This window comes from Puma concolor, chromosome F2 (genome assembly GCF_028749965.1).
Source record: "Puma concolor isolate L17-30 chromosome F2, mPumCon1.1.hap2, whole genome shotgun sequence".
NCBI classification, from domain to species: Eukaryota; Metazoa; Chordata; class Mammalia; order Carnivora; family Felidae; genus Puma; species Puma concolor.
The window spans coordinates 1646988-1674226 of NC_141684.1; the positions used below are offsets into that span (position 1 = coordinate 1646988).

The window sequence follows — 27239 nt, forward strand, 5'->3', positions numbered from 1 at the left end:
CCCTGCTAGAAAACTAGAGGGTGCTATTGGCCGTTGGGCGCTCACCCGGCGTCTCCCCGCTGGCCTCTGAGCTGGATCTAGGGCCAGCCACCTGCCTTACGCTCTGATATCCTGGCACCAGTCTGGGCTCTATCGCGCCCTTCCCAGTCCTGTAACCCTCGCAGCAGAGGAGAGAACTTTCTCAGGCCTGAGGGCTGGATGAGGTGAAATCTGGCAAGGAGCTTGGTCCTCGGAGTCCGGTCTCTATCTCATGACCGCTTCACGCAGGGCAGGGGTTCCGGCCAAGGAAGCCAGGTGCTGCTGGGCAAAGCCCAGCTAACCGTCACGGGCCACAGCCACCGAAGGTGACCCAGCTCTGATGGCAGATGAAGTTGAGAGGAGTACGATAGATGCCGTGCAGCGTATTAGAGGGTGTGGGAGGCGTGGATGGGGTAGAGTAGACGGGGCGAGATGCACGGAGTCAACCCCGGGATTGCGCGGGCCTTAGCCCTCCCTTCTCAGCACACTGACGTGCCCTCGTTCCGGACGCAGCGCCTGCAGCTCGTGCGTTTGCTGCGCCCTCGCGACCCTCTCAGCAGGTTCCTGATAAGGGCGAGCCCACCCCGGTCTTTTGGGGACCGTGGCAGACGGGACCCCACACACCATACCTCTAAAATTGAGAAAGTTCTACACAAAGTTCAAAAACAGCCAATATGAAATGTCAGTGTTCCAGGCTCCTTGACGCTTTGCTAGGCGGCGGCGGTGTGGAGAGAGCTTGTCCCAGCGCGGATCTGACCCCTGCTGCACCGCCAGGGCCCCACGTCCATGCACGTGGCTCCCGGCCTGTGCACCTGGTTCTAGGGGTGAGCAGCTGGCCCAGCCTCCGTGGGTGACGGAGCAGAGGCCCTGCGGGGGACCCGGGGAAGGACACGGGCTCCAGGCAGGCGCCGCCAGGGCACAGGAGGGAATAGTGGGTCTAAGAATGTTCCGGACAAAGATAGTGATTCTGCCGTGGAAGGAAAGGAGGGAAGTGTGTTCCGGGCATCGGGCCGGGCCCGGGTGAGGGCATGGAGGCATGCGGCTTCGCTCTGGAGGCCGAGGGGAGGGCGGGGAGGCTGGAGGACACAGGGGAGGCCAGGCGAGGCAGGCTTATGTGGACAGTGTGTGCCGCAGAGCTCTTGGCGGACTGCGACACGGTCGGGACTGCATCTGGAAGGGAGGCTCTGGTCGCTGGGGAGGGGACTCCAGCCGCCAGAAGAGAGAGGCTGGTGGCCCGCGGAAGGGACGCAGTGGAAACACCAGGAGGTGTGAGCTCCAACCTTCAGCCTCTGGAACCCTAGCCAGACCCCAAAACAGCGACTGGGGGCAACCCACTGTGCCCAGGCTGGTCCCTGCATCCTCCCAGGGCACCCTTGTCATTCAGGGTCCCCCAGGCCCGGCCTGGAGGCCAATGGGCAGTGGCTCAGTGCCATCTGAGATGCTGGGCCCCTCTGGCCCTGCCCGCCCCTGCTCGGTCATCCCTGCAGCCTGGCAGCACCAGCCTCTCCGGGAGCTTGTCAGGGATGCAGGGTCCAGGGCCTCAGACGCAGCATCTTGCCAGGGTCCCTGTGACGTGTGCGCGCACACAAAAATTGAGACGCGCTGGTCCAAAGCCAGGCTTCAGCCTGCAGTGTCTCAGTGTCCCCACTCAAATGGGCTTGGCGCCTCCCTGATTGGCCTGGCCTGGCCAGGGGAGAGACACAAGAGAAATGGCTGTGCTTACCCGGAAGACCCAGGCAGGGCTGTGTCCCCCAGGCCCCAAGCGTGGGCTGTCACCCATAGACCATCGAGACCTTCCCTTCTCCCCAGCCGGGCCTGGGGCCTCACGATACCTCGAGGGACCGGGAGGCCAAAGGCTCAGGACAGGGAGGCAGGCAGAGAGAGGGCACAGGTGACCCGAGAGCCCCTGGAGCCCTGGGGGTGGGGCAGAGGGGAGCCCAGGCAGCGTGAGTCAGGCTGGCCCTGCCGTCCCAAGTTCAGCTCCAGCTAAATTACTAGGTCTGACCCGGCGAAGAAGCCAGTCATATAAAGGCACCTGGTGCCGGCCGCTCCCCAGTCCCAGCCGGTGGATGCCCCACGATGAGGCCACTCCTGGTGTTTCTGCTTCTGGCCGCTCTGTGCACTGACCTGGGTAAGAACCGCTGACCCGGGTGGGAGGGTTGGGGACAGACCGCTGCTGGGCGTGGCTTCCCCCTGAGGAGTGTGTGTGTGTGTGTGTTGGGGGGGAGACCCGGAGACCTTTGTGTCCCTTTGGGCATAGTTTCTAGTATATCTGCCTCTCGTGGGTGAAAGAGCCGGTGACAGGCCTGAGTCTGCAGAGCTCTGGGCCGACAGGGGGACCAGCTACCAGCCAGGAGGCCAGTGTCCTGTTTTCCTGGACAAAGGGGATTCTTGGGAGGCAGGACTCTCGGTGCTGGAATCAGGGAAATGAGTTGGTCGCTCCCACCCCTCTTGCTGGCTGTGTGACCTTGAACGAGAGCACCTGTTGCTTTGGGGCCACCGGAAATGGGGCCCCGGGGAGGGGGTGATCCAGCCTGTGATTAGCAGCTGAATAATTACCACCCAGGGATAATAGCCCCCTCCACATGCCCTGAGTGGAGGTGGGAGAGCTGGGGCCTCCGGCCTGTCTAGGGAACCGCCTGGGGGGAAGGCAGAGACAGAGGCGCCTCGGAGACCAGGCCCATCCCGAGGAGGCCAGAAACACAGATGGAGGGGACACTTGGGCAAAGGTTCGAGGCTGGCTCTGGGGACGGGGCAGGGGACAAGGTGTTTGTCAGAAGAGAGGCTGGCACAACGGTGAGGGGCGGCTGCCCGGAGGCCCCAGTGAGGCCTCCCCAGTGTGGAGATCCCCCCACACAGGGACTCTCCGACCCCTGAGGGGGAAACAGAAGCTATGTGAGTTTCTAGTTCAGAGGAAGCTGGGAATGTCCCCCCCCACCCAACCAGACTCAGCTGCAGACAGGAGCATTTCAACAGCCAGGGGTCACCCCCAGAGATGGCTCTTTTTCCTGGGGGTGTTCCAGAGTCCTATCCTGGGAAGAAAGCCTCTGAGCCTGGGGTCTGTCTGAGCTTGACCTCATCACCCGTGGTTCAGCCACAAGTGTCCCCACTTCCCCAGGGGAAGGGGTCCCTGATGTCTGCTGAGCCGTGTGTGGAAGATGCTGTCACTCCCCTCCACAGGTGCCGGCTTTGATGTCGGAGCGGGCACACCACAGCCCCCAGGCCTGGCATAGACGTGCCCTTTCTCGCAGCACGTGCCCCTCCACCCTGGTTCTCCCACCTGCCCAATGGCCCCTTCGCAGTTCCAGGGGCACCCCCTCCAGGAGACCCTCCCAGATGGCCCCCTCCCTCTATGAAGACACCTGGGCCAGGTGTCCCACAAAGTGTCACTCTATCTCACTCACCCCACTCCATCCCAACCTCAGCTGGCCGCCCCACCCCCCGGGCAGCCTGCAGGCTCCTCCAGGCCAGGAGCCTTGTCCTGCATCCTTGTGGTCGGGGCCTGGGGCCGGTCACAGTGCACGGGGCAGGGGTCACCAGGGCCTTTTGCTGTGGACTGTCCACTGATCAGTCTGGGGTAGGGGCCGCTGGCAGGCCCCAGGCAGGGAAGGCAGGGCTGTTCCCTCCTGTTAACTAAGCAGCCCTTGGTGCCCACGGTGCGCAAAACCCTCCCAGCCCCCGCTGTCCTCGGGTCCAGGCCGCGGTGCAGGCCGGGAGCCCCAGCACAGGAGGGTGGGGCAGGGGCCAAGAGCCTGTGACTTGTCATCCGGGCAGCCTCAGGCTGTGCTCGGTCCCATCTCATAGGGAGGACTCTGTCGCTCAGAAAGGGGCAGCGGCAGTGAGAAGCAGAGCCCAGATCCCCCCCGAAGTAACCCTCCTCCGTCCCAGGGCCCCCTCGCTCCTGCTGACCGGCCTGCCGAGTCTCTAGCCCCGTCCCCGGGGACCGGGAGCACCTCCGGAGGGAGGGGGGGTGGCGGAGGCTCAGAGAGGGCCAGACATGGCCCCCAGGCTCTCCCCAGCCCACGCTGACAGGGGTCCCTGCTTCCTCCCCCCAGCCCGGGCCCTTCACTGTCACGTGTGCTGTGGCCACAAGGACTGCGAGTCTCTGGTGGAGTGCGCCCCAACTGACAAGTACTGTGTGATCACGCAGGCCAGTGAGTACCCGCACGCACCCCCACAGCCCGGCCAGGGGCCCCCCTGCGGTGCCGGAGGTGGTAGGGACCCGCCCACTCTGCCGGACCCCGCCTCCGTGTTGGTGGGAGGTGGGCTAGGAGCAGCCCAGCGACCCCGACCGACACTGACACCGCAGAGCAAGGCCAGATGTGGCCTTCCCGCTTGAGTCAGAGGGAGTCCGCGTGAGAGATGCGGGAGGAAGCAGGCCGCACAGGGATTCGGCAAGAATGGGCCTGGAGGGAGGCCGGCGCCTGGAGGACAGGACGGGGTACAGGGCTGCGGGGCAGCCCGGCCCATGGCATCATGACAAGACCCACGGCCTTGGCCCCGAGGCCCGTCACCATCACCCTGCCTTTCCCGGCCGCACCTGTAGCCTGCCTCCAACAGACGACCCCCCCGCCCCCGTGCCCGGACCCCCAGGACAGGCTCCCTCCTTCCTCTGACCTCCCAAGTCCCTCTGTGGGTCTGGTTCTTCCCTGAGCCGTCAAGGGCTGGGCTGGGGCCCCGAGCTCTCGAGTGGTGCTTGACGGTGACCTTGGCAGGCGGGGTCAGGGTGTGAGGGGGGGGCCACAGAAGGCCACATGGTGGGAGTTTGAGCACGGCAGGGAGGTGAGGGGCCCGGTCGCTGTGGTGGCCCCGAGGGGTGGGAAGCCTGACCGGGTCACTAGACAGGGCAGTGGGGAAGTTGGCCTGCAGGGGCAGCAGGCACAGGGTGGGACCCTGAAGTGAGGGGTGGGGGGGGGGGGTTGGAAGATGCTGCAGAGACACTGGGTCCCTGAGCGGCCCCGAGAGAGGGGGGAGGCATGTGTGCTGAGGTTTGGCCGCAGGTGGCCGCGCGGGGTCCAGGAGGCAGGAGCAACTGCTTCTGGGAGGGGGTGAGGAGCCCCCTCCCCCCCACCGGTCCCTGTCCCCGTTGGTGTCCTGTCTGTGGAGGTCCCGGCAGCACGTCAGATGCCCTGGATGAGCCAGGCAGCCTCGCTGGGGCCCCAGCTCCCTGTGAACCTCGATGATTACAAAGGCCCTCCCACATGGGACGCAGAGCCCCCTTATTACGGGGAGACGTGGTGTCTGGCTGGACCCCACCCCTCCTTGGTGCAGGGACGCTGTGAGGAGGCAGCACAAACCCCTCGATGCCTCCCGGACCTGCTCCCGTCAGGCGGAGAAGGACCCCGCCCAAGGACCAGGTCACTTTCTCAGGGCCTAGGGGACGCTCCCCCACTTCTGGCCAAGTCCTGGGCGTGTGGGGCACAGGCAGGTCATGTTCTCTTTCAGTCACCTGGCCGATGGTCCCTGAGCACCGGCTGTGCTCTGCGGCTCTGGCTGTGGCACCAGGAGGGGTGGGTGGGAGGGCTGGGGAGGAGCTGGTCCCGGTGGTTCCCCCCATGCCGGGACCCCCCCCCCATGGGTGCCTTTTGCCGCTGAAGCATCAGTTCTCACACCCGGCCAGGACCCAACACCCTGAGGGCCCCCGTTCCCTCCCCGGGGTGGGGGCTTCCTTTAGACCCCCATGCCCCCCCCCTTACCCCACCTCCTGTTCGCTCCTCACTGCCCATTTGCTGAGTCTGTCTGTCCACCCGTGTGTCCTGCCAGGCGGTGCTCCCCGAGCGGTCATGGCCCTGGATGACAATGGGGGGGTGCTCCTCAGAGGGAGCCATGTGCAGAGGCCCCCCGAGTGGGGAGGGTGCTGATGCGTGAGGGGGAACAGGAGGGATCCCGGAGCAGGAACTGGGGGACGGGACCCGCGGCCGCCAAGAGGCCGGTCGGTGGTCACGCCCGTGTGCTCCCAGCATCACCAGCAGGTGGAGGTGTCTCCTGGCCCCCTGCTGGCAATCCTGGGGGAGGGGCGGGGGCTCAGCCAGGGAGGAGGCGGCCACGCTGGGTCCATGTCCCGGGCAGCACCTGCCCCCATCCTTCCCATCTCCTCGGCGATAGCTCAGGACAGGGTTCGTGGACACTGCCCTGTTCTGTAATAGCTGAGCGCGGTCGTGACCACTCATCACGTGTGACCGGAGAATTTGCTCCTGGGGCGTCTGGTGTCCCCCCCACCCCCCCGGTGGGCCCACGTGCGGGCGGGGGGACTGTGCACAGAGGTGGGTCCTGAGCGGGTGGGGACCGGCCCCCGACACCCTCCTCGTCCCGCTGCAGCCTGCCTGTCCCTCTGCTCTGCCCGGGCCGGCTACCGTCACCCGGCCACCCCACCCCTGCTCTAACCACCTCCCACTAGAACGGAGCCCCCGGGAGCCCTGGAAGCGGACGGGGCCTGCGGTGCCGGCAGCCCCGGGCCGCGGCGGGCCGCGCGGGGGACGCACAGAGCCCTCCACCCACGGCCCTCGCCCCTCTCTCCACAGCAAACCCTGGTGGCATCCTGGTCATGAAGTCCTGCTCCCCGGTGTGCCCCAACAGCACAATGTCCTCGGACGGCCGCACCCTCTCTGTCTCCTGCTGCCAAGGCAGCCAGTGCAACCGCAACGCGGCCGCGGGCCTGGCGGGCAGCCACGGGGCTCTGTGGCTCAGTGCCTCCATCAGCCTGCTGTGGGCGCTGCTCCGGGCGGCCTGCTGAGCCCACGCTCCACGGGCGGCCCGGCCCTCACCCGGCCCTCACCCGGCCCCTCGCAGGCCGTCGCCAGCCTGCCCCGCTCCCCGCACTCGGCCACGCAGGCGGGAAGAGTCCCTGTCTCTCCTGTGCGCCTCCCTGCTTCCCCCGGGGCCGCCCGGCCCCCTCCTCGGGCTCCCACCCCAGGGCGGGAAGCCCCCCCGCCTCAGGGAACCCGCCTCTGAGGGACCCTCGGCCCTCTCCCGGGGTCCCGGCCCCCCGGTCCTCCCTGACCCCCTCCACCCCATTGCGGGGCCGCCCACGGGGGCTCCTCCCACTCTGGCCTCGAGAGCCCGGATCCGCCACGCACGGGGCAGGCGGGTCAGAGGTCTGGGCGTCCCCTGCACCAGCCACGCCTGTGCTCCCCTGTGCACCGACCCGCCACCCCTTCCACGGCTCGCTCACACCTCAGGGGCGAATTCACTCCGCACAAGCACCCACCCCCGGGCATCCTGGGAGCCAGGCACCCCGAGAGAGCCCACAGGGCCACCCCAGGTCAGCACGTGGGATGAGGGCTTCCAGGAGGCCGCCTCGCCCCCACCCCCAGTCCCTGCCAGCGAAGGCAGGCCTGTTCATGGTCCCCTGGCTGCCGCTGTGGGGGCAGAATCCGTGTGGGGCCTGTGTTCTCACGGGGCACGGGGGCTGGCCCGCCCCCCACCAGAGGCGCCCGCGGCAAGGCCTCCTCCTAGGAGCTCGTGGAGGAGAATAAAGCCGTACATCCTGTCCCCATTGTCTGAGATGTTGAAATTTTGGGGGGTCCCCCGTACCTCGGGGCCAGGCAGGGGCACTTTGCGGAGGGCGGTGGCATCCTCCAGGCATAAACTCAGACAGCAGGAGGCACTCTCCTCAGAATCCAAAAAGCCCGCACCCCTTCCCAGCCCTCAGCCTGGGGGCTCCTGTGGGGCTCCCCGGCATCTGTGGTCGGCCCTGCGATGTGCCCCACACCTCCTACCGCCCTGCACCCCCAGTCAGGGCCCAGCCGGGCACCCGGGGCTCTTCTTGGGGGGCAAGGGGCCAGAGGCTCCAGCTCTGCTCCCTCACCTCTGCCCGGGGCCTCTCCCCAGGGCCGCATGCAGGTCCCCGGCCCACAGCTCTCTCGGGGCCTCCCTGCTCCTAGCCCCGGGGCCCTGCCCTGGCCCACCCGCCTCCTCCCCTCGCAGGCCCTGGTAATTTCCCTCCCCCGACATCGCTGTCCCTCACATCCCTTCCGGGGGCCCCAGAGGCCAACGTCCTGCCTGCCTGGCAGAGCGCGGCTCCCACAGCCCAAGTGCCAAGGTGACGGGACGCCGTGATGGCCGGGACCTTCCCTGGTGGGGCCTGGGCCTCGATTCTGGGAACCAAGGGACAGATTGCAGCCAGGACAGCCGGTGTCCCACTGCCTTCCTCTCAGCCTCCACCTCCGCAACTCGGCCGGACACTAGTGTCCCCGGAGTTCCCAGAGTACCCAAGAGGGACAAAGGTCCTCCCGTTCCCGGCAGCCACCTCTCTGGCCTCACAGGGCCGCCACCCCCCACCCAGTGCCTGCAAGCCCAGCCTGCTGTCCGTCCCCCGTGCCTGTGACGCTGCCGTGGCCGCCATTCTACCCGGGAGTGCTCCCGAAGCGTGTGGGGAAGCGGGGCAGGGGCAGGGACTTGTGTTCTCGCAGGCTTTCTGTGGTTCTGTCCACACCCTGGAGGACAAGGTGGGCTGAGGGGGCCCTGCCTCAAAACACGGATGTCAGGATTCCCTTGGGGCCCCTCTGAGTCACTAGTACAGTTCCCTTCGTGGCCAGGCCTGCTGGGCTCCGGGGACCCAGGAGCAGGTTGGCACAAAGTCCACGTGAAGTGGCCTTCTCGGGAACAAACTTGGGGCTCAGGGTTGGGCCACCCCACCCAGCCTTTGAAGTTTGAGGTTTCTTTCTCAAAGAGAGTGGAAATTCCCTCTCTTGACTCCTGTCCGACCAGCTTCCCCGCTAGGGCAGGCCCTACTTGTACAAGTCCCAAGGGAAAGCCACATTGGGTGCCACGTGACGACCGGTGGTCTCCTGCGAGACTTCGACATTCAGAAGTCGAGGTGCGGCCAAGAGACATTTCCAATGAGGACATTAATTGCCCTTGCTACAGATGAGGACGCTGAGGCACAAACTGCTTTTTGGATTTAATCCCTGGCTGGCAGAGCGGTCTGCCCCAAAGCCTGAATTCTCTCTGCCTCCTCCCCGCCCCCACGGCTTCCCCACAGTCATTAAGTCAGGGGACTCTCAGAGACCGCGCCAACCGCATACCAGGATCGTGTGGGCCCTGGGGCACCACAGACCTGTAGGGCTGTGGGGAGGAGGGTGGGGTGCTGGAGGACTCACCGGACCCTCAGAGGGCTGCGATCCCAGCCCTGGGAAGGCAGTGAGGACAACAGGTGCAAAGGCCCAGAGGTAAGAAAGGGCCGGAGGGGCTGCACGGAGACCCAGGCAGTGGGGGAACGCTAAAGGTGGGTCAGCTGAGCAGGGTTTGTGGGAAGCTGGGCTTGATCCTCAGGGAGGAGCATTCTGGGGCTGTGTGGGCGTGGGGCCACAGCCAGGCCACAGGCTTTGACCTGTTCCCCCCGGCAGGAAGGCAGGGAGGCCGCTGGAGCTCAGAGAGCTTGGCTGATACTCGGAGCACAGCATAGCTGTGGCCTTTCTCCCGGTTCTGCGTCCCCCAGGGTCACAGTCGGAAGCTGGGCCTCTGCCCTGCGCTCAGCCCTGGGGGGGTCCTGGGTCTCCCTGTGTCACCTTCCTTCCACCCGGCCTCTCCTCCTCCCCAAGTAGCAGCACTTGTCCAATCTTACGTAATGTTCCCAGGTAAGGATGACACAGGCCTCTGATCCCCCAAGTTCTTGTAGGCTGAGCACCCAGCTCCCTGCCAGGCCCAGCTGGGGCCCCACTCCCTGCCCTGAGGAGCCTGTCCCCACGCCCAGAGCAGTTGCAACAGCATGCAAACCCCCTGCACCAGGGCCGGGTGCCAAAGCTGAGCCCCCGAGGCCACCAGGCTGAGCAGGGAGTGGCTGAGCTGGGCTGCTGCAGATTCAAAGCTCAGCAGCTGCCTGAGGCCCAGAGGAGCAGGGACTGCGTGTCCTCGGCATCTAGGCCGCGTGAGGACAATGCACCCCTCGCTCCCAGGCCACCTGCTGGTGCAGATGTGGTGCTGCCAGCTCCTGTTATCTTGTCCCCAACAAGTGTCCGGAACCTCGTCTATAAAGTGCAGAGTTGGAAAGAGGCTGTCCGACTCTGAAATCTGGGTCTCACCGGAAGATTGAAGCCCTCCCCCACACGCACTGGGGAGGACCGTAGTCCCCATCCGAGAACTTCATCCGCTGTTGCCAAAAATCTGTTTTTTAAAGGTTTATATATTTATTTTGAGAGAGAGAGAGAGAGAGACCGAGAGCATGGGGGAGGGGAAGAGAGAAAGAGGGGGAGAGAGATAATCCCAAGCAGTCTCCACACCTAGCGCAGAACCTGATGCAGGGCTGATCCCATGAACTGTAAGATCATGACCTGAGTGAAAATCAAGAGTTGGACACTCAACCAACTGAGCCACCCAGGCACTCCCCCAAAATCTTTTTTTTTTTTTAAATCTGGTTGTCCTGGCAGGGGTTTAGTGCAGCTTAAAGGGTGGCAGGATCCAACAGGGGTCCATTTCCTGTTCCCAAGGGACAAGGGACAAATGGGGGGGGGGTTGTTAAGGAAAGGAACTTACACTGCTCTGTGTAAGATGTACCAGGGCCAAAGACACACAGACAGACTGACAGGGCACACGATCCACGTAAGATGTTTATTTCTCTCTGAAGTGTTAGGATCAATGATGTCCTCTCAAAGCCACCCCCAAATCATATATAATCTTAAGTAAAAGGAAAGTGTGTGCATGTTGGGTGTCACAAATCCCAGAGCTGCCTGCCAACCAGTTGTAGATCTAGGGCCTCTCAGAGGCCCCACTGGGTTTCACTCCACAGTCTTTGAGAATTACTGTTTTCTCTTGTCAGGCGGTAGGTGTGTATGTGAATGAGAAAGGGACGAGGGGACAGGAGAAAGAGACATCACTGTAACTATCTCCTACAGGATACATAAGTTGTATGAGTGGATGAGTGGATGGGTGGACAGATAATGGGTGGATGATGGAGGAATGGATGGATGGATGGATGGATGGATGGATGGATGGATGGGTAGGTGATACGGGGGATGGGTGGATGGATGGATGGATGGATGGGTGGATGGATGGATGGATGGGTGGATGGGTAAGCTACAGATGGGTGGATTATGTAGGTGGTAGGTGTTCACTACCCTGGAACCTACACCCAATGCCATCATGGAGCTCAAGGGTTTAAGGCCACAAGCTCAGGCTATATAGCAGGAGGAGCAGTGAGCAGTGGCACAGCAGAAGGGAGAACCTAGGGGTAGAACATGAGCACATTTTCTTTTTCTCAAACCCTAGAGGGAGCTTATCCTAACATGCAGAGAATAAACCCCCTCCAGGGCACCTGGATCTCAGGTGCTTTAGCTTCTGCAATTCCAGGTTTGCGTGTTCTGCAAGCCCACGCTGCTAAGAGCCTGCAGCCATGGAACTCTGAGGTCCCCAGGTTGCTGTGGCTCTGTGGCTCGGTGCCCGTGCCCTTCGGCAAGCTCTCTTCCTCTACTTCATGGAAGGACACAGCCCTCACTCCCCACTCTGAGAGCTCCCCCCATCACCCGGTCCCCTGAATCCCAGTGCCTCTCACAGACACAGCCGGAGACGCCGATAGGCTGGGCCCACGTCAGACCGCTGCTGGGGGACCCGGGGCTGGTCCTAGGAGCCGTGCGGGGCCTCTCGCAGGGGAGTGGCCCACCAGGCCTAAGAACTGGCATGTCTCTCTTGGTCTACGGGAGCCTAGGGCTCCAGTCCAGGCATTCCTGGGGGACAGGCTGCACCCCAAGGCAGGGAAGGGCTGCCCATGTGGCTGCTCCCCGGATTTGCACTCTGGCAGAGCGGGAAAGGGAGGCCCCACACCGGTGGCCATGGTCCCAGGAGATGATGAAGAACAGGCGGGGCCATGCCAGGCCCTGGGAAGCAGGTGAGAGGGACCCATGTCTAGGCCTGTGGCCCTGTGTGTAAGGGTGAGTCTCCTGCGCATGAGGGAGGAGCAGGGAGGCCTGGGTGTGGGGTAAGAGCCCCAGGCCAGCAGGGACAGAGTGGAGGGTGGGCCCAGTTTTGGTTCCCACTTGCTGACTGGGTGACCACGGACAAGGCCCTCTCTGTGTCATCCGAGGGAGGCCCCATGCGTGTGTGCAGGCGTGCGAAGGAGGCGCAAAGGCCTCAGGGGGCACCGTATCCCTCCACTGGCTGACTCACAAGGGAGTCACCTCAGCCCTGCTGGGGAGGAAGGGGCAGAGACAGGGAAGGGCTATGGCGTGCCAGAGGCCACCGGGGGCCAGATCCAGGCCCTGACCCCCTTGTCCTTGCTCTATCCTCAGGAGACCCCCCTCCCTTGGCCTCCTTGACCTCCCACTCACATGGGGTACGCTTGTCTGTGCACCGTCTCCCCAGCTCATCCAGGGGTCCCAAGGGCTGGCCCTGTCTCTCCTGTCTGTCCCTGTCATGCCCAGAGCGCAGGGTCTATGATGGGCACTGCTAGCCAAGGGAGTGAGTGGGTAGGTGCAGTGTCCCCCTGTGTGCAGCCGTGGGACCCGCCTGTAACGCAACTTGAAACTGAAGGAGGCTTGTCCCCAGGCCCCAAGGCTTGGGGGTGCACCCAGTGGGGGAACCTGACTTGCCCACGCGGAAGCTCACCTACAGCCCAAGGCAGGGCCCCAGGGCCTCCCCGGCTGCATTTTCAGAACGCCTGGAGTGGCCCCTGTGCCGCACTGCTTCCCTCTCTGGGCCACTCACCCCTTTGTGCGACCCCAGGGACCCCCATGGCCTGGTGGTCTAGGCCTTGATTCCTGTCCTTCCCCGCACTCCAAGGCTGAGACGTGGGGAGCAGTGGAAGGCAGGGTGTGGGGCCTGTGGGGCGGGGGGCGTGAGCAGGAAAGGCACACTGCCGGCCTAGGTCTGGGCTTGTCCCGGCGCCTGGCCTCCTGGCCCGCTGTGTTCAGGAAGCAGGCAGGGCTGAGGGTGGGGGCTGGTAGCACCCTCCGCCTGTGCCCCTTCACGACCTCTTCTAGCCGTTGTTGCTGTTAGCTCCAGGGACTGGGTGAGAGGGCTTGAGTTCTGGAAAGTAGCAGTTTTCTCCAGAGGATGAGGGGGACAGGAGGAGAGGCCATGGACACAGGAGTGTCCGGGTTCACGCCACTGCCAGGGTGACCTGGCTGGAGCCCGCGGGGCCCTCTTGGGACCTCACTTCCTCACCAGAAGGATGCTGGAAGGGGGCTAACTTAAAGGGCCATGACGACTCCTCTCTCCCCTGAAATCTGCCTCCAAGATCAGGGCAATCAGGTCACCACCTGCAGGAAGTCCTCCCTGACTGCCCTTCCAATGACTCCCAGTTCTCAGAAAGCTCCCGCCATGGGAACTGCCCACTTTCTCCCCCAAGCAAACTGTGACTGAGGCTGCTGTTGATAGTTCTGCTAGGAGGCCCCCAGGACAGGCAGCTCACACCCTGGTGGGCAGCCCCTGTCCTCACTGGCTGCCTCACCAGAGACAAAGGCTTTCTCCCCGTGGAACCAGGGCCTAGCTGCCACATCTGCTCCCATAGGTGTCTTTCCCTGCTTCCAGAGCACACGGCCACAGTGAAGCCTGAGGTGCCCTGTGCGGATGGGCCAGGTGTGCTGGGTCCCCTCCAGCCCCAGGGGAGGGGACCCTGCTGCCCACGGGCCTCACATCCAAACTTCCAGTCCTGGTCTGCCCGACACCCCGGACCCCGTAGCTCTACCAGGCCCTACAGGAAATCCAAGCCCCCAAACTTGTTTTTCCAGTAGCTTCCGTGCCCCTTGGCCTCAGTGAGTCACCCCTCCCCATCTGCCAGTCACCACCCCCTCCCCAAGACCTATATCCTGCTTCCCAGGACCCTGCCTTCCATCTGCCCATAAATGGCTGTGGAATGAATTCGGGAAGGCCTCAGAGCTTGGGGTGACTTTCTCTCTTGGGATGTGGGCATGGGGCCCCCCGCATCACCTGCCCTGTCAGGGGACACCCCAGCTGCGCTAAACAAGGCTCAGGGAGGCTGGGACCAGCCTGTGGGACCGCGTCAGGGGCCTCCTGGCGTCCCCCAGGGTCCTGGAAGGAAGCCACACCACCCCCCACCCTTGGCCACTCCCACCAGGTCCAGTAACTTCTTTAGGGAGCGAAGCACAGAGTGTCAGGCGGCGCGTCCTTGGACCCCTGGCGCCGGATGTAGCCCCGACTTTACCCCACGTGGGAGGGGAGAGGGGAGGCCCAGCTCCGGAGCTGTCCCGCCCAGGGCCACGCTGGGAGGAAGGGCCAAGGGGTCCCAGACCTCCCCAGCCTGAACCCTGTCCTCCCTCCAGCCTCGCCTCCCCTCCCTGCAGCAGGCCCTCCAGTACTTGCGGGATGGGGGCTGCGGCAGGGGGAGGGCTCATCTCCGCCTGTGCTCTGGCCCTACCCGCACCCACAGTCGGCTCGGCCTGCCAGGGCAGGGACAGGGTGAGGCCTCGGAGGGCCGGGGCCCAGGGCACGGTGGACAGAGTCCTTGGTGGGAGGGTGGAAGGAAGGGCTGTTGGACACTTGAGGGGCCCTCGGTTTCTCCCAGTTGGAGAGCGAGTCGAACCTCGGCCTCGGCACCGTCCCCTCCCCCATCAGCCCTGCCCCTGCCCCTCCCCCAGTGCCCCAGGTCCTGCCCCTGGTCCCACGCTCACCTCTCTGCAGGCACATCCAGCATCCACACCCCGAGCCCGCGGCCCACCCTGCTCCTCTTCCTCTCACTACCCCGAGGTCCTGGCATCTCAGCAAGGTGCCTTCCTTCCGTGGGGTCCTTTGCCCAGGGCTCCATGGGTGGGCCTGGCGATCCTGAGCCCCGAGCCCAGGAGGGCAGCGCCAGCGCGGGAGGCACAGCCCTGGGTGCCCACAGGGCACCTGCATAGGCTTGTGACCCTGTTGACCTTATCTGAGGGTGGGGGTCACAAGGGAGGAGGTGACAGGTCTGAGACAAAATGATCCGGGGGTCGGACAGAGAGCCGGAGAGAGGAAGAGTACACAGTGAGCTGCAGAGCCAGCGGAGGCCTCTGTCCCTGGCCCGGAGGTGGGGGGAGGGAAGCCCCCTGCCCCGGGGGGCAGGCAGCCAGGGGCAGAGGTCCCTCCAGGTGGCAGGGGAGGCCGCACCGGGCGGGTGGGTGTGGGCCAGCCAGGGTGGGGCGGGTGGAACGCTACTGCCTGGCCACCTGCCCGCCTTGGTCCCTCCCACCAGCACCTGCCCCAGCTATAAGGCCTCCAGAGAGGAGGGGCCCCCACTGCTCCCGGAGACACCCCAAGATGAAGCCAGGTCTGCTGCTCCTTGTCGCACTGGCGGTAGCCGCGGGGCCAGGTGGGTGAAGGGCAGGGTGCAGGGCTGGGGCGGGTGGGCAGCTTGGGTCTGTGGGACACGCTCTAGAAGCCTGAGGTTACCGGCCTTTGGGCTCAGGGAATCCTGGACTGAATTTCAAACAAAATGAACCCATGTCTTAGTGGAATCAGACTTAAAATATCGCAGCATCTTCGAATCAGCCCATGGGATCAGACACGCAGAGGGAGAGAGGCTGGGAGCGGTGCTGAGATGCCTCCCCTGGGGAAAGACCAATGTTCGGGTCACCCAGCCCCTGACCGTCTGGTCCCCGGGAAGCCCCTCCTCCCACAGGCTCAGCGTGGTCCGGCTGAAGCCCTGGGCCTTGACTCAGGTCCTCACGGCCACTTCCGCCCGCTGGGGGCAGCCTCTGGCGGCGGGGGGGGGGGGGGGGGGGGGGCAGCAGTCGTGTCTTGTGAGCTGCTCTTAGCAAGTCTCAGAGCTCTGTGATGTCCCTGGGGAAGGGTCCCCTGGTACCCAGCACCGCCAGCTCTCTAGACAGGCCCAGCACAGCCCCTCCTCCCGGCACAAGGGGTCCCGGCGTCCCAGGCTCTGGGCAGCCGAGGACTGTCGCCTCCTGCCTCCGGGGAGACAGGAGCCCTGGCAGGGCCTGGGGTGTAGGAGGGGCCTGGCGCGGGTCAGGGGCGGCAGAGGGCTCGGTCCAGACAGTGACCCCTGTGCCCCTCGCCCCCCAGCCCTTGCTCTCCGCTGTCACGTTTGCTCCAGCTCCACCAACTGCGAGAAAGCTCAGGACTGTGCGGCCAGCGCACGCTACTGCAGGACCATAACCAAGGGTGAGTGACCCGGGAGCACGGAGCCAGGGAAGGGGGCCCCGCAGGGCACCCCAGAGCTCCGCTCAGGGGCCCCGACGCCGGCAGGCTGGTGGGGACGGGTTGGTGATGAGTCGGCCGGGGGGCGGTGGGGGCCGGGAGCTGGGACTTGGGGTGCTGGGGAGGCCAGACGCGGGGGGGGGGGGGGGCGGGGGGCTCAGAGGCAGCTGCCCAGTCTGACTGTGCCCATCCGTTCCAGTGGAGCCCCTGCTGGGGAACCTGGTGGAGAAGGACTGCGTGGAGTCGTGCACGCCCACGCACAACCTTCAGGGCCAGGTCAGCAGTGGCGCGACGGCCACCCGGTGCTGTCAGGGCGACCTGTGCAACAAGAGCCTGCAGAGCAGCGCCCCCGCCCGCAGCCGGCTCAGCGGCCCCGCCCCCGGCCTGGCGCTGGCCCTCAGCCTCCTCCTCGCCGCCCTCCTCTCGGCCCCCAGCCTGTGACCTGCCCATCCCCTTCCCCCCCGGGGACTTCCAGGCCCCCGTCGCTTCCTCTCCCGGACTGGGAGATTCCGCAGCCCCTCCCTCGCCACGACGGGGGAGGTTCCCGCTTCCTGGGCTGGGGGCCCCCTCGGAGGGTCTGGGGCTGCAGCCAGCGAGCTGATGGCCTGGAGCCCCGCCCCCCGGACGAGAGGATGCACGTGTCCCTTCTGACTTTACATTCATTCTGTTGGGTTTCCATTTATTTTTCTACTTGAACCTCTGCACAGGAATAAATGATCGAAAACCAGTGTGGTTGTGTCTTCCTATTTCAGGAGTGCAGGGGGGAGGGAGGAGGCCATCCCGCCTCACAGGCCCCCAGGGCCTGGGACTTGTCACCCAGGGCCCGTCTTGGCCTCATGCAGGACTCCTGAAATACCAGTGTCATCCCCCCCCCCCCACCTCAGAGGAGACACAACCCTCCCCAGGCATCTTCTCTGCAGCCCCAGGAGAGGACGCTCCTGGAGGAGGCTTGGGTGGGGGGCACAGGGCAGAAGGCCTGTGACCCAAATGGTCAGAACACACACACACACACACACACACACACACACACACACACACACACCACTTCCACCCTAGGGAGGCTGGCAAAGGGGGCTGTTGAGCTCACCTGGATGCGGTCAACCCAATGTGGGTAAACTTACCTTGGCCCAACTGCCTGGATCTGGGCCCTGCTGCCCGGGTTCCAGGTTTGCTGCCCCGATCTGGGCAACTGGATCATTGTGTCCCTGTGAGTTCTCAGCACCCCCGCAGATGCCCAAGCAAGCAGCCTGCCCCTTCCTAGGAGGACCAGAGGCTTCGGAGGCCTCACCCCCTGCCGGGCGGCCACCACCTTCTGAGGCCTCACCTTGGGCCGGACAGAGCCCCGACTCGGGTGCCGGCAAGGAGGAACCCTGGCTGGCGGGGCCCCCCGCAGGGTGCTTGGCTGAGGGACCAGCGGGAGCAGGGCCCGGGGAGCCTGAGGGCCCTGGCGCCCAGACCTGCTGGGGGGACAACGCCCGCTCGGCCTGCCTCTGTGTCTCCATCACATCACCTAAATTAGGAGCTTCACACGGGTGCCACCATCAGCTACACCCACGTCCCCAGCTTTGCCCACGTGTGTCCCGCCCCAACCCCCATGGCTTCGTCACCATCCAACATCCTCTGTCTTTGCTCAGCTCGGTCAGGGCACACCTGAAGTAACGATAAAGTGGACACACCCAGGGTGCACACCGTGATGAGACTTACACGCTCTGTGCCCCTGAAGTCACCGCTACGACCAAGACAGTGAGCAGCCCATCACCCGCAAAGCTGCCTGCAACCCCTTTGCGCACCCCCTCCGTCCTCCCCTGCACGCCCCGCCCCTGGCAACCACCGCGTGCGCTGTTTGTAACAGAGCCATTCGCCGCCCCCCCCCCCCCCCAAGCCTGGAAACACCCCATGTGCATCAGCCCACGTTTTCTAGAATTGGATAAAATGGAATCTCACATCACGTACTCTTTGGTCTCGGGTTTCTTTCCTCAGCAGGATCCAGAGACACATCCCTGCTGCGGGGGGGGGGGGGGGGGGGTCTCTGTCATTCACTCCTGCTGCCGACAGGACTCCGCTATACGGTCACATCATGGTCCCTCCACCCACGCACCTGTTGATGGACATCTGGGAGGTTCCCACGCCTGAGGCCTCATGAGGAATGTCGCTGTGGGCAATCGCCTCCGGTCTTTGCGTGGACAGATGTTTACAGCTTGCTTGGGTACAACCCAGGAGTGGAATCCAGGGGCATGTGATAGGGGGATTCTTCCATCGGAGGGGCCACCAAACTGCTCTCCAAAGAGGCTGCTCTCCCCCATCCCCACCGGCAGTGGAAGAGGGCTCCGGCCACTCCACACGCTCGCGGACACAAAGTGCTGTGGGTCCTTAACCGTGGACACTCCGACGGGTGCGTCCGTCTGTATGTCCGTCTTGACGCCCTTACCACACTGTTGTGAGTATATTAAGGTCGAAACTCGGATCGTGTGACACCTCTACCTTTCACCTTCATTTTCAAAATGGTCTTAGCAATTTTAGATCCTTCGCATTTCCATATGCATTTCAGAGTTAGCCTCCTAGTTTCCTCATGAACAATGCCCTTGGGATATGGGCTGGGACTGCACCTAATCCATAGATCAGTTCAAGGAGAATTTACATCTCATTATTTTTTAATGTTTATTTTTGAGAAAGAGAGAGAGAGAGAGAGAGAGAGAGAGAGAGAGAGAGAGACCGCGCACGAGCACGCATGGGGGAGGGGCAGAGAAAAGAGGGGAGGACAGAGGATCCAAGGCAGGTTCCATGCTGACAGCAGAGACTCCAATGGGGGGCTTGAACTCACAATCTGTGAGATCATGACCTGAGCCAAAGCTGGACACTCAACCAACTGAGCCCCCAGGCACCCCTACATCTTATTAAGTCTGCTCATCAATGAGGACGGCGTACCTCTCCATCTGCTGACGCCCTTAGCAATGTATTTCAGCAGTGTTTTGCAGCTTTCAGAGCAAACAGGCTTTACACATCTTTTGTCAACATCATCCCTAAGTATTGCACGGGATGCTCTTTATAAATGGTATTTTCAATGATCAATTGTTGGTTGTAAGAATACAGAAATACAATGAATTTTTTGCTCATTAACCTTTTATTCTGCAACCTTGCTAAACCAACATAGTTTTAGAAGGGTTTTCTTGTTTTTTTTTAATATTTTAAATTATTTATTTTTTTAAATTTACATCCAAGTTAGTTAGCATAGAGTGTAAAATGATTTCAGGAGTAGATTCCAGTGATCTATCCCCTGTGTGTAACACCCAGTGCTCATCCCCAAAAGTGTCCTCCTTAATGCCCCTCACCCATTTAGCCCATCCCCCCTCCCACAACCCCTCCAGCAACCCTCAGTTTGTTTTCTGTATTTAAGAGTCTCTTATGGTTTGTTCCCCTCCCTGATTTTATATTATTTTTGCTTCCTTTTCTTTATGTTCATCTGTTTTGTATCTTAAATTCCACCTATGAGTGAAGTCATATGATTTTTGTCTTTCTCTGACTAATTTCACTTAGCATAATACCCTCCAGTTCCATCTACATAGTTGCAAATGGCAAAATTTCATTCATTTTGATTGCCGAGTAATACTCCATTGTATATATAAACCACATCTTCTTTATCCATTCATCCATCAATGGACATTTGGGCTCTTTCCATACTTTGGCTATTGTTGATAGTGCTGCTATAAACACTGGGGTACATGTGTCCCTTCAAAACAGCACACCTGTATCCCTTGGATAAATGCCTAGCAGTGCAATTGCTGGGTCATAGGGTAGTTCTATATTTTTTTTCAATATATGAAGTTTATTGTCAAATTGGTTTCCATACAACGCCCAGTGCTCATCCCAAAAGGTGCCCTTCTCAATACCCATCACCCACCCTCCCCCCCCCCCCCCATCAACCCTCAGTTTGTTCTCAGTTTTTAAGAGTCTCTTATGCTTTGGCTCTCTTCCACTCTAACCTCTTTTTTTTTCCTTCCCCTCCCTCATGGGTTTCTGTTAAGTATCTCAGGATCCACATAAGAGTGAAACCATATGGTATCTGTCTTTCTCTGTATGGCTTATTTCACTTAGCATAACACTCTCCAGTTCCATCCATGTTGCTACAAAGGGCCATATTTCATTCTTTCTCATTGCCACGTAGTACTCCATTGTGTATATAAACCACAATTTCTTTATCCATTCATCAGTTGGTGGACATTTAGGCTCTTTCCATAATTTAGCTATTGTTGAGAGTGCTGCTATAAACATTGGGGTACAAGTGCTCCTATGCATCAGTACTCCTGTATCCCTTGGGTAAATTCCTAGCAGTGCTATTGCTGGGTCATAGGGTAGGTCTATTTTTAATTTTTTGAGGAACCGCCACACTGTTTTCCAGAGTGGCTGCACCAATTTGCATTCCCACCAACAGTGCAAGAGGGTTCCCGTTTCTCCACATCCTCGCCAGCATCTATAGTCTCCTGATTTGTTCATTTTGGCCACTCTGACTGGCGTGAGGTGATATCTGAGTGTGGTTTTGATTTGTATTTCCCTGATGAGGAGCGACATTGAGCATCTTTTCACGTGCCTGTTGGCCATCTGGATGTCTTCTTTAGAGAAGTGTCTATTCATGTTTTCTGCCCATTTCTTCACTGGATTATTTGTTTTTCGGGTGTGGAGTTTGGTGAGCTCTTTATAGATTTTGGATACTAGCCCTTTGTCCGATATGTCATTTGCAAATATCTTTTCCCATTCCATTGATTGCCTTTTAGTTTTGTTGGTTGTTTCCTTTGCTGTGCACAAGCTTTTTATCTTCATAAGGTCCCAGTAGTTCATTTTTGCTTTTAATTTCCTTGCCTTTGGGGATGTGTCAAGAAATTGCTACGGCTGAGGTCAGAGAGGTCTTTTCCTGCTTTCTCCTCTAGGGTTTTGATGGTTTCCTGTCTCACATTCAGGTCCTTTATCCATTTTGAGTTTATTTTTGTGAATGGTGTGAGAAAGTGGTCTAGTTTCAATCTTCTGCATGTTGCTGTCCAGTTCTCCCAGCACCATTTGTTAAAGAGACTGTCTTTCTTCCATTGGATGTTCTTTCCTGCTTTGTCAAAGATGAGTTGGCCATACGTTTGTAGGTCTAGTTCTGGGGTTTCTATTCTATTCCATTGGTCTATGTGTCTGTTTTTGTGCCAATACCATGCTGTCTTATGATTACAGCTTTGTAGTAGAGGCTAAAGTCTGGGATTGTGATGGCTCCTGCTTTGGTCTTCTTCAAAAAAATATGGAATGCTTCACGAATTTGCATGTCATCCTTGCGCAGGGGCCATGATAATCTTCTCTGTATCATTCCAATTTTAGTATATGTGCTGCCGAAGCGAGCACAGGGTAGTTCTATTTTTAATTTCTTGAGGAGCCTCCATACTCTTTTCCAGAGTAGCTATACCAGTTTGTATTCCCACCAGAAGTTCAAAAGAGATCCTCTTTCTCTGCATCCTTGCCAACATCTGTTGTTTCCTGAGTTGTTAATTTTAGACATTCTGACAGGTGTGAGGTGGTATCTCAATGTGGTTTTGATTTGTATTTCCCTGATGATGAATGATGTTGATTATTTTTTGATGTGTCTTTTGGCCATCTGGATGTCTTCTTTGGAAAAGAGTCTATTCATGTCTTTTGCCCATTTCTTCACTGGATTATTTCGGTTTTGGGGGGGTGTTGAGTTTGATAAGTTCTTTATAGATTTTGGATACTAACTCTTTATTTGCTATGTGATTTGCAAATATCTTCTCCCATTCTGTCGGTTGCCTTTTAGTTTTGCTAATTGTTTCCTTTGCTGTGCAGAAGGTTTTTATTTTGATGAGGTCCCAGTAGTTCATTTTTGCTTTTGCTTCCCTTGCCTCCAGAGACGTGTTGAGTAAGAAGTTGCTGTGGCCAAGGTCAAAGAGGTTTTTGCCTGCTTTCTTCTTGAGGATTTTGATGGCTTCCTGTCTTACATTTAGGCCTTTCATCCATTTTGAGTTTATTTTTGTGTCTGCTGTAAGAAAGTGGTCCAGGTTCGTTCTTCTGCATGTCGCTGCCCAGTTTTCCCAACACCACTTGCTGAAGAGACTGTCTTTATTCCATCGGATATTCTTTCCTGCTTTGTCAAAGATTAGTTGGTCATATGTTTGTGGGTTCATCTCTGGGTTCTCTATTCTGTTCCATTGATCTGAGTGTCTGTTCTTGTGCTGGTACCATACTGTCTTGATGATGACAGCTTTGTAGTACAGCTTGAAGTCCGGGATTGTGATGCCTCCAGCTTTGGTTTTCTTTTTCAGGATTGCTTTGGCTATTCGGGGTCTTTTGTGGTTCCATACAAATCTTAGGATTGTTTGTTCTAGCTCCGTGAAGAATGCTGGTGTTATTTTGATAGGGATTGCATGAATATGTAGATTGCTTTGGGTAGTGTCGACATTTTCACAATATTTCTTCTTCCAATCCGTGAGCATGGATGTTTTTCATTGTGTGTGTGTGTGTCTTCTTCAATTTCTCTCATAAGTTTTCTATAGTTTTCAATGTAAAGATTTTTCACTTCTTTGGTTAGGTTTATTTCTAGGTATTTTATGGGTTTGGGTGCAATTGTAAATTGGACCAATTCCTTGATTTCTCTTTCTGCTGCTTCATTATTGGTGTATTCGAATGCAACTGATTTCTGTGCATTGATTTTATATCCTGTGACTTCGCTGAATTCATGGATTGGGTCTAGCAGTTTTTTGGTGGAGTCTTTTAGGTTTTCCACATAAAGTATCATGTCATTGGTAAAGAATGAAAGTTTGACTTCCTCCTTGCTGATTTGGATGCATTTTATTTCTTTGTGTTGTCGATTGCTGAGGCCAAGACTTCCAATACTAAGTTGAATAACAGTGGCGAGAATGGACATCCCTGTCTTGTTCCTGACCTTAGGGGGGAAAGCTCTCAGTTTTTCCCCATTGAGGATGATATTAGCTGTGGGTCTTTCATATATGGCTTTTATGATCTTGAGGTATGATCCTTCTATCCATACTTTCTTGAGGGTTTTTATCAAGAAAGGATGGTGTATTTTGTCAAATGCTTTATCTGCATCTATTGAGAGGATCGTGTGGTTCTTAATCTTTCATTTATTAATGTGATGTATCACACTGATTGATTTGTGGATATTGAACCAGCCCTGCTTCCCAGGAATAAATCCCACTTGGTCATGGTGAATAATTCTTTTAATGTATTGTTGGATCCAGTTGGCTACTATCTTGTTGAGAATTTTTGCATCCGTGTTCATCAGGGAAATTGGTGTGTAGTTCTTTTTAGTGGGGTCTTTGTCTGGTTTTGGAATCAAGGTAATGCTGGCCTTATAGAATGTGGTTGGAAGCTTTCCTTCCATTTCTGTTTTTTGCAACAGCTTCAAAAGAATAGGTGTTAACTCTTCTTTAAATATTTGGTAGCGTTCCCCTGGAAAGCCATGTGACCCTGGACTCTTGTTTGTTGGGAGGTTTTTGGTTACTGATTGAATTTCTTCACTGGTTATGGGTTTGCTCAAATTTCCTATTTCTTCCTGTTTCAGTTTTGGTAGTTTACATGTTTCTATGGATTTGTCCCTTTCTTCCAGATTTCCCAATTTGTTGGCATATAATTGCTCATAATATTCCCTTATTATTGTTTGTGTTTCTGTAGTGTTGGTTAGGATCTCTCCTCTTTCATTCGTGATTTTATTTATCTGGGTCCTTTCCATTATCTTTTTGATCAGTCTGGCTAGGGGGTTATCAATTTCATTAATTCTTCAAAGCACCAGCTCCTGGTTTCATTGATCTGTTCTGTTCTGTTTGTTTATTTGTCTTCGGTAGCATTGATTTCTGCTCTAATCTTTATTATTTCCTGTATTCTGCTGCTTTGGGACTTTATTTGCTGTTCTTTTTCCAGCTCCTTTAGGTGTAAGGTTAGGTTGTGTATCTGAGACCTTTCTTCCTTCTTTAGGAAGGCCTGGATTGCTGTATACTTTCCTCTTATGACTACCTTTGCTGGATCCCAGAGGTTTTGGGCTGTCGTGTTTTCATGTTCATTGGCTTCCATGTACTTTTTTTTTTTTTTTTTCAACGTTTATTTACTTTTGGGACAGAGAGAGACATAGCATGAATGGGGGAGGGGCAGAGAGAGAGGGAGACACAGAATCGGAAACAGGCTCCAGGCTCTGAGCTATCAGCCCAGAGCCCGACGCGGGGCTCGAACTCACGGACCGCGAGATCATGACCTGGCTGAAGTCGGACGCTTAACCGACTGCGCCACCCAGGCGCCCCGGCTTCCATGTACTTTTAAATTTCCTCTTTAATTTCTTGGTTCACCCATTCATTCTTTAGTAGGATGTTGTTTAATCTCCAAGTATTCTTGTCTTTCCAAGTTTTTTCTTGTGGTTGATTTCAAGTTTCATAGTGTTGTGGTCTGAAAATATGCACAGTATGATCTTGGTCTTTTTGTACTTGTTGGGGGTTGATTTGTATCCCAGTATCTGATCTATTCTAGAGAACGTTCCACATGCACTCGAGAAGAATGTGTGACCACTGCTTTAGGATGAAATGTTCTGAATATATCTGTTAAGTCCATCTGGTTCAGTGCGTCAATCAAAGCCATTGTTTCCTTGTTGATTTTCTGCTTAGGTAATCTGTCCATTGTTGCAAGTGGGGTGTTGAAGTCCCCTACTATTATGTTATTATTATCGATGACTTTATGTTTGTGATTAATTGATTTATATATTTGGGCGTTCCACGTTGGGGGGATAAATGTTTACAATTGTTAGATCTTTGGTGGCTAGACCCCTTAATTATGATATAATGCCTTTCTTCATCTCTTGTTAGAGTCTTTGCTTTAAAATCTAGTTTGTCTGATTTGAGTATGGCTACTTCAACTTTATTTGTTGACCATTAGCATGACAGATGGTTCTCCATCCTCTTACTTTCAATCTGAAGGTGCTTTAGGTCTAAAATGGGTCTCTTGGCTTTCTGCCTGTGGACGCCATGGAGTAATCATCATGAAAGTCTCCTCTCCCACCACCGTCATGTCTAAGTCAGAGTCTCCCAAAGAGCCTGAACAGCTGTGGAAGCTTTTTGTCAGAGGTTTGAGCTTTGAAACAACCGATGAGAGTCTGAGGAGCCATTTTGAGCAATGGGGAACACTTACGAACTGTGTGGTAATGAGAGATCCAAACACCAAGTGCTCCAGAGGCTTTGGGTTTGTCACCTGTGCCACTGTGGAAGAGGTGGATGCAGCCATGAATGCAGGGCCACACAAGGTGGATGGAAGAGTTGTAGAACCAAAGAGGGCTGTCTCATCTCAAGAGAAGATTCTCAAAGACCTGGTGCCCACTTCACTGTGAAAAAGATTTATGTCAGTGGCATTAAAGAAGACACTGAAGAACGTCATCTAAGAGATTATTTTGAACAGTATGGGAAAATGGAAGTGATTGAAATCATGACTGACCGAGGCAGTGGCAAAAAGAGAGGCTTTGCTTTTGTAACATTTGACGACCAAGACTCTGTAGACAAGACTGTCATTCAGAAATTCCATACTGTGAATGGCTACAACTGTGAAGTAAGGAAAGCTTTATCTAAGCAAGAGATGGCTCGTGCTTCCTCCAGCCAAAGAGGTCGAAGTGGTTCTGGGAACTTTGGTGGTGGTCGTGGAGGTGATTTTGGTGGGAGTGACAACTTTGGCTGTGGAGGAAACTTCAGTGGGCTAGGTGGCTTTGGTGGCAGTTGAGATGGTGGTGGATATGGTGGCAGTGGGGATGGCTATAATGGATTTGGTAACAATGAAAGCAGCTTTGGAGGTGGCGGAAGCTGTAATAATTTTGGCAACTACAACAATCTTCAAGTTTTGGGCCCATGAAAAGAGGAGATTTTGGAGGCAGAAGCTCTGGCCCCTAAGGTGGTGGAGGCCAATACTTTGCCAAACCACAAAACCAAGGTATCTATGGCGGTTCCAGCAGCAGCAGTAGCTATGGCAGTGGTAGAAGGTTTTAATTACTGCCAGGAAACAAAGCTTAGCAGGAGAGGAGAGCCAGAGAAGTGACAGGGAGGCTACAGGTTACAACAGATTTGTGAACTCAGCCAAGCACAGTGGTGGCAGGGCCTAGCTGCTACAAAGAAGACACGTTTTAGACAACACTCATGTATATGGGCAAAAAACTCGAGGACTGTATTTGTGACTAATTGTATAACAGGTTATTTTAGTTTCTGTTCTGTGGAAAGTGTAAAGCATTCCAACAAAGGCTTTTAATGTAGTTTTTTTTTTTTTTTTTGCACCCATGCTGTTGATTGCTAAATGTAATAGTCTGATCATGACGCTGAATAAATGTGTCTTTAAAAAAATAATAATAATAAATAAAATGTGTCTCTTGTAAGCAGCTTATAGATGGGTCTTGATTTCTTATCCATTCTGATACCCTATGTCTTTTGATTGGAGCCCTTAGTCCATTGACATTTAGAGTGATTACTGAGAGATATGAATTTAGTGTCATTGTATTGCCTGTAGAGTTGGAGTTTCTGGAGATGTTCTCTGGTCCTTTCTAGTCTTTGTTGATTTCAGTATTTTTTGTTTTGTTTTGTCTTTTCTCCACCCAGGAAATTCCCCTTAAAATTTCTTGCAGGACTGGTTTAGATTTCCTTTAGTTTTTGTTTGTCTGGGAAACACTTTCTCTCTCCTTCTATTTTGAATGAGAGCCCTTTGTGGACAAAGAATTCTTGGCCGTATATTTTTCCAATTCAACACGTTGAATATACCTGCCACTCCTTTCTGGCCTGCCAAGTTTCTGTGGATAGGTCTGCTGCAAACCTGACCTGCCTTCCATTATAGGTTAAGGACTTTTTTTCCCCTTGCTGCTTTCATAATTCTTTCCCTGTCTATGTATTTTGTGACTTTGACTATGATGTGCTTTTAGGATTGTCAGTTTTTGTTGAATCTAATAGGAGTTCTCTGTGCTTTTTGGATTTTGATGTCTGTGTCTTTCCCCAGATTAGGAAAGTTTTCTGCTATAATTTGCTCACATAAACCTTCTGCCCCTTTTTCTCTCTCTTCATCTTCTGTGACTCCTATGATTTGTATGTTATTCCTTTTTTTTAAGAGAGAGAGAGAGAGAGAGAGAGAGAGAGAGAACAAGC

The 27239-nt window shown here is 56.9% G+C and overlaps 2 protein-coding genes, 1 non-coding gene and 1 pseudogene across 3 annotated transcripts; 3 read left to right on the top strand and 1 right to left on the bottom strand.

The window, feature by feature from the left end:
* Positions 1-2026: 2026 nt before the first annotated feature.
* Positions 2027-7509, top strand: LOC147571779 (secreted Ly-6/uPAR domain-containing protein 2-like). Its single transcript, XM_086695502.1, has 3 exons — positions 2027-2149; positions 4074-4172; positions 6540-7509. Exons 1-3 carry the CDS (start codon positions 2098-2100, stop codon positions 6749-6751), a joined length of 363 nt encoding a protein of 120 aa, XP_086551628.1. The 5' UTR covers positions 2027-2097; the 3' UTR covers positions 6752-7509.
* Positions 7510-15127: 7618 nt separating this feature from the next.
* On the top strand, positions 15128-16564 carry LY6D (lymphocyte antigen 6 family member D). Its single transcript, XM_086695500.1, has 3 exons — positions 15128-15244; positions 15955-16053; positions 16289-16564. Exons 1-3 carry the CDS (start codon positions 15193-15195, stop codon positions 16528-16530), a joined length of 393 nt encoding a protein of 130 aa, XP_086551626.1. The 5' UTR covers positions 15128-15192; the 3' UTR covers positions 16531-16564.
* A 4791-nt stretch (positions 16565-21355) lies between these two features.
* LOC147571781 (U6 spliceosomal RNA) lies at positions 21356-21462 on the bottom strand. The gene has a single exon (XR_015247092.1). It is a non-coding gene; the product is annotated as a U6 spliceosomal RNA (small nuclear RNA).
* Positions 21463-25028: 3566 nt separating this feature from the next.
* Positions 25029-26437, top strand: LOC112859461 (heterogeneous nuclear ribonucleoprotein A1 pseudogene; annotated as a pseudogene).
* The last annotated feature ends 802 nt before the right edge of the window (positions 26438-27239 follow it).

Coding starts and splice junctions, on each gene's coding strand:
- LOC147571779 (XM_086695502.1), top strand. CDS start 2,098: ATGAGGCCACTCCTGGTGTTTCTGCTTCTGGCCGCTCTGTGCACTGAC. Junction 2,150..4,073: donor CGCTCTGTGCACTGACCTGG/GTAAGAACCGCT, acceptor TCCTCCCCCCAG/CCCGGGCCCTTCACTGTCAC. Junction 4,173..6,539: donor CTGTGTGATCACGCAGGCCA/GTGAGTACCCGC, acceptor CTCTCTCCACAG/CAAACCCTGGTGGCATCCTG.
- LY6D (XM_086695500.1), top strand. CDS start 15,193: ATGAAGCCAGGTCTGCTGCTCCTTGTCGCACTGGCGGTAGCCGCGGGG. Junction 15,245..15,954: donor GGCGGTAGCCGCGGGGCCAG/GTGGGTGAAGGG, acceptor CTCGCCCCCCAG/CCCTTGCTCTCCGCTGTCAC. Junction 16,054..16,288: donor CTGCAGGACCATAACCAAGG/GTGAGTGACCCG, acceptor CATCCGTTCCAG/TGGAGCCCCTGCTGGGGAAC.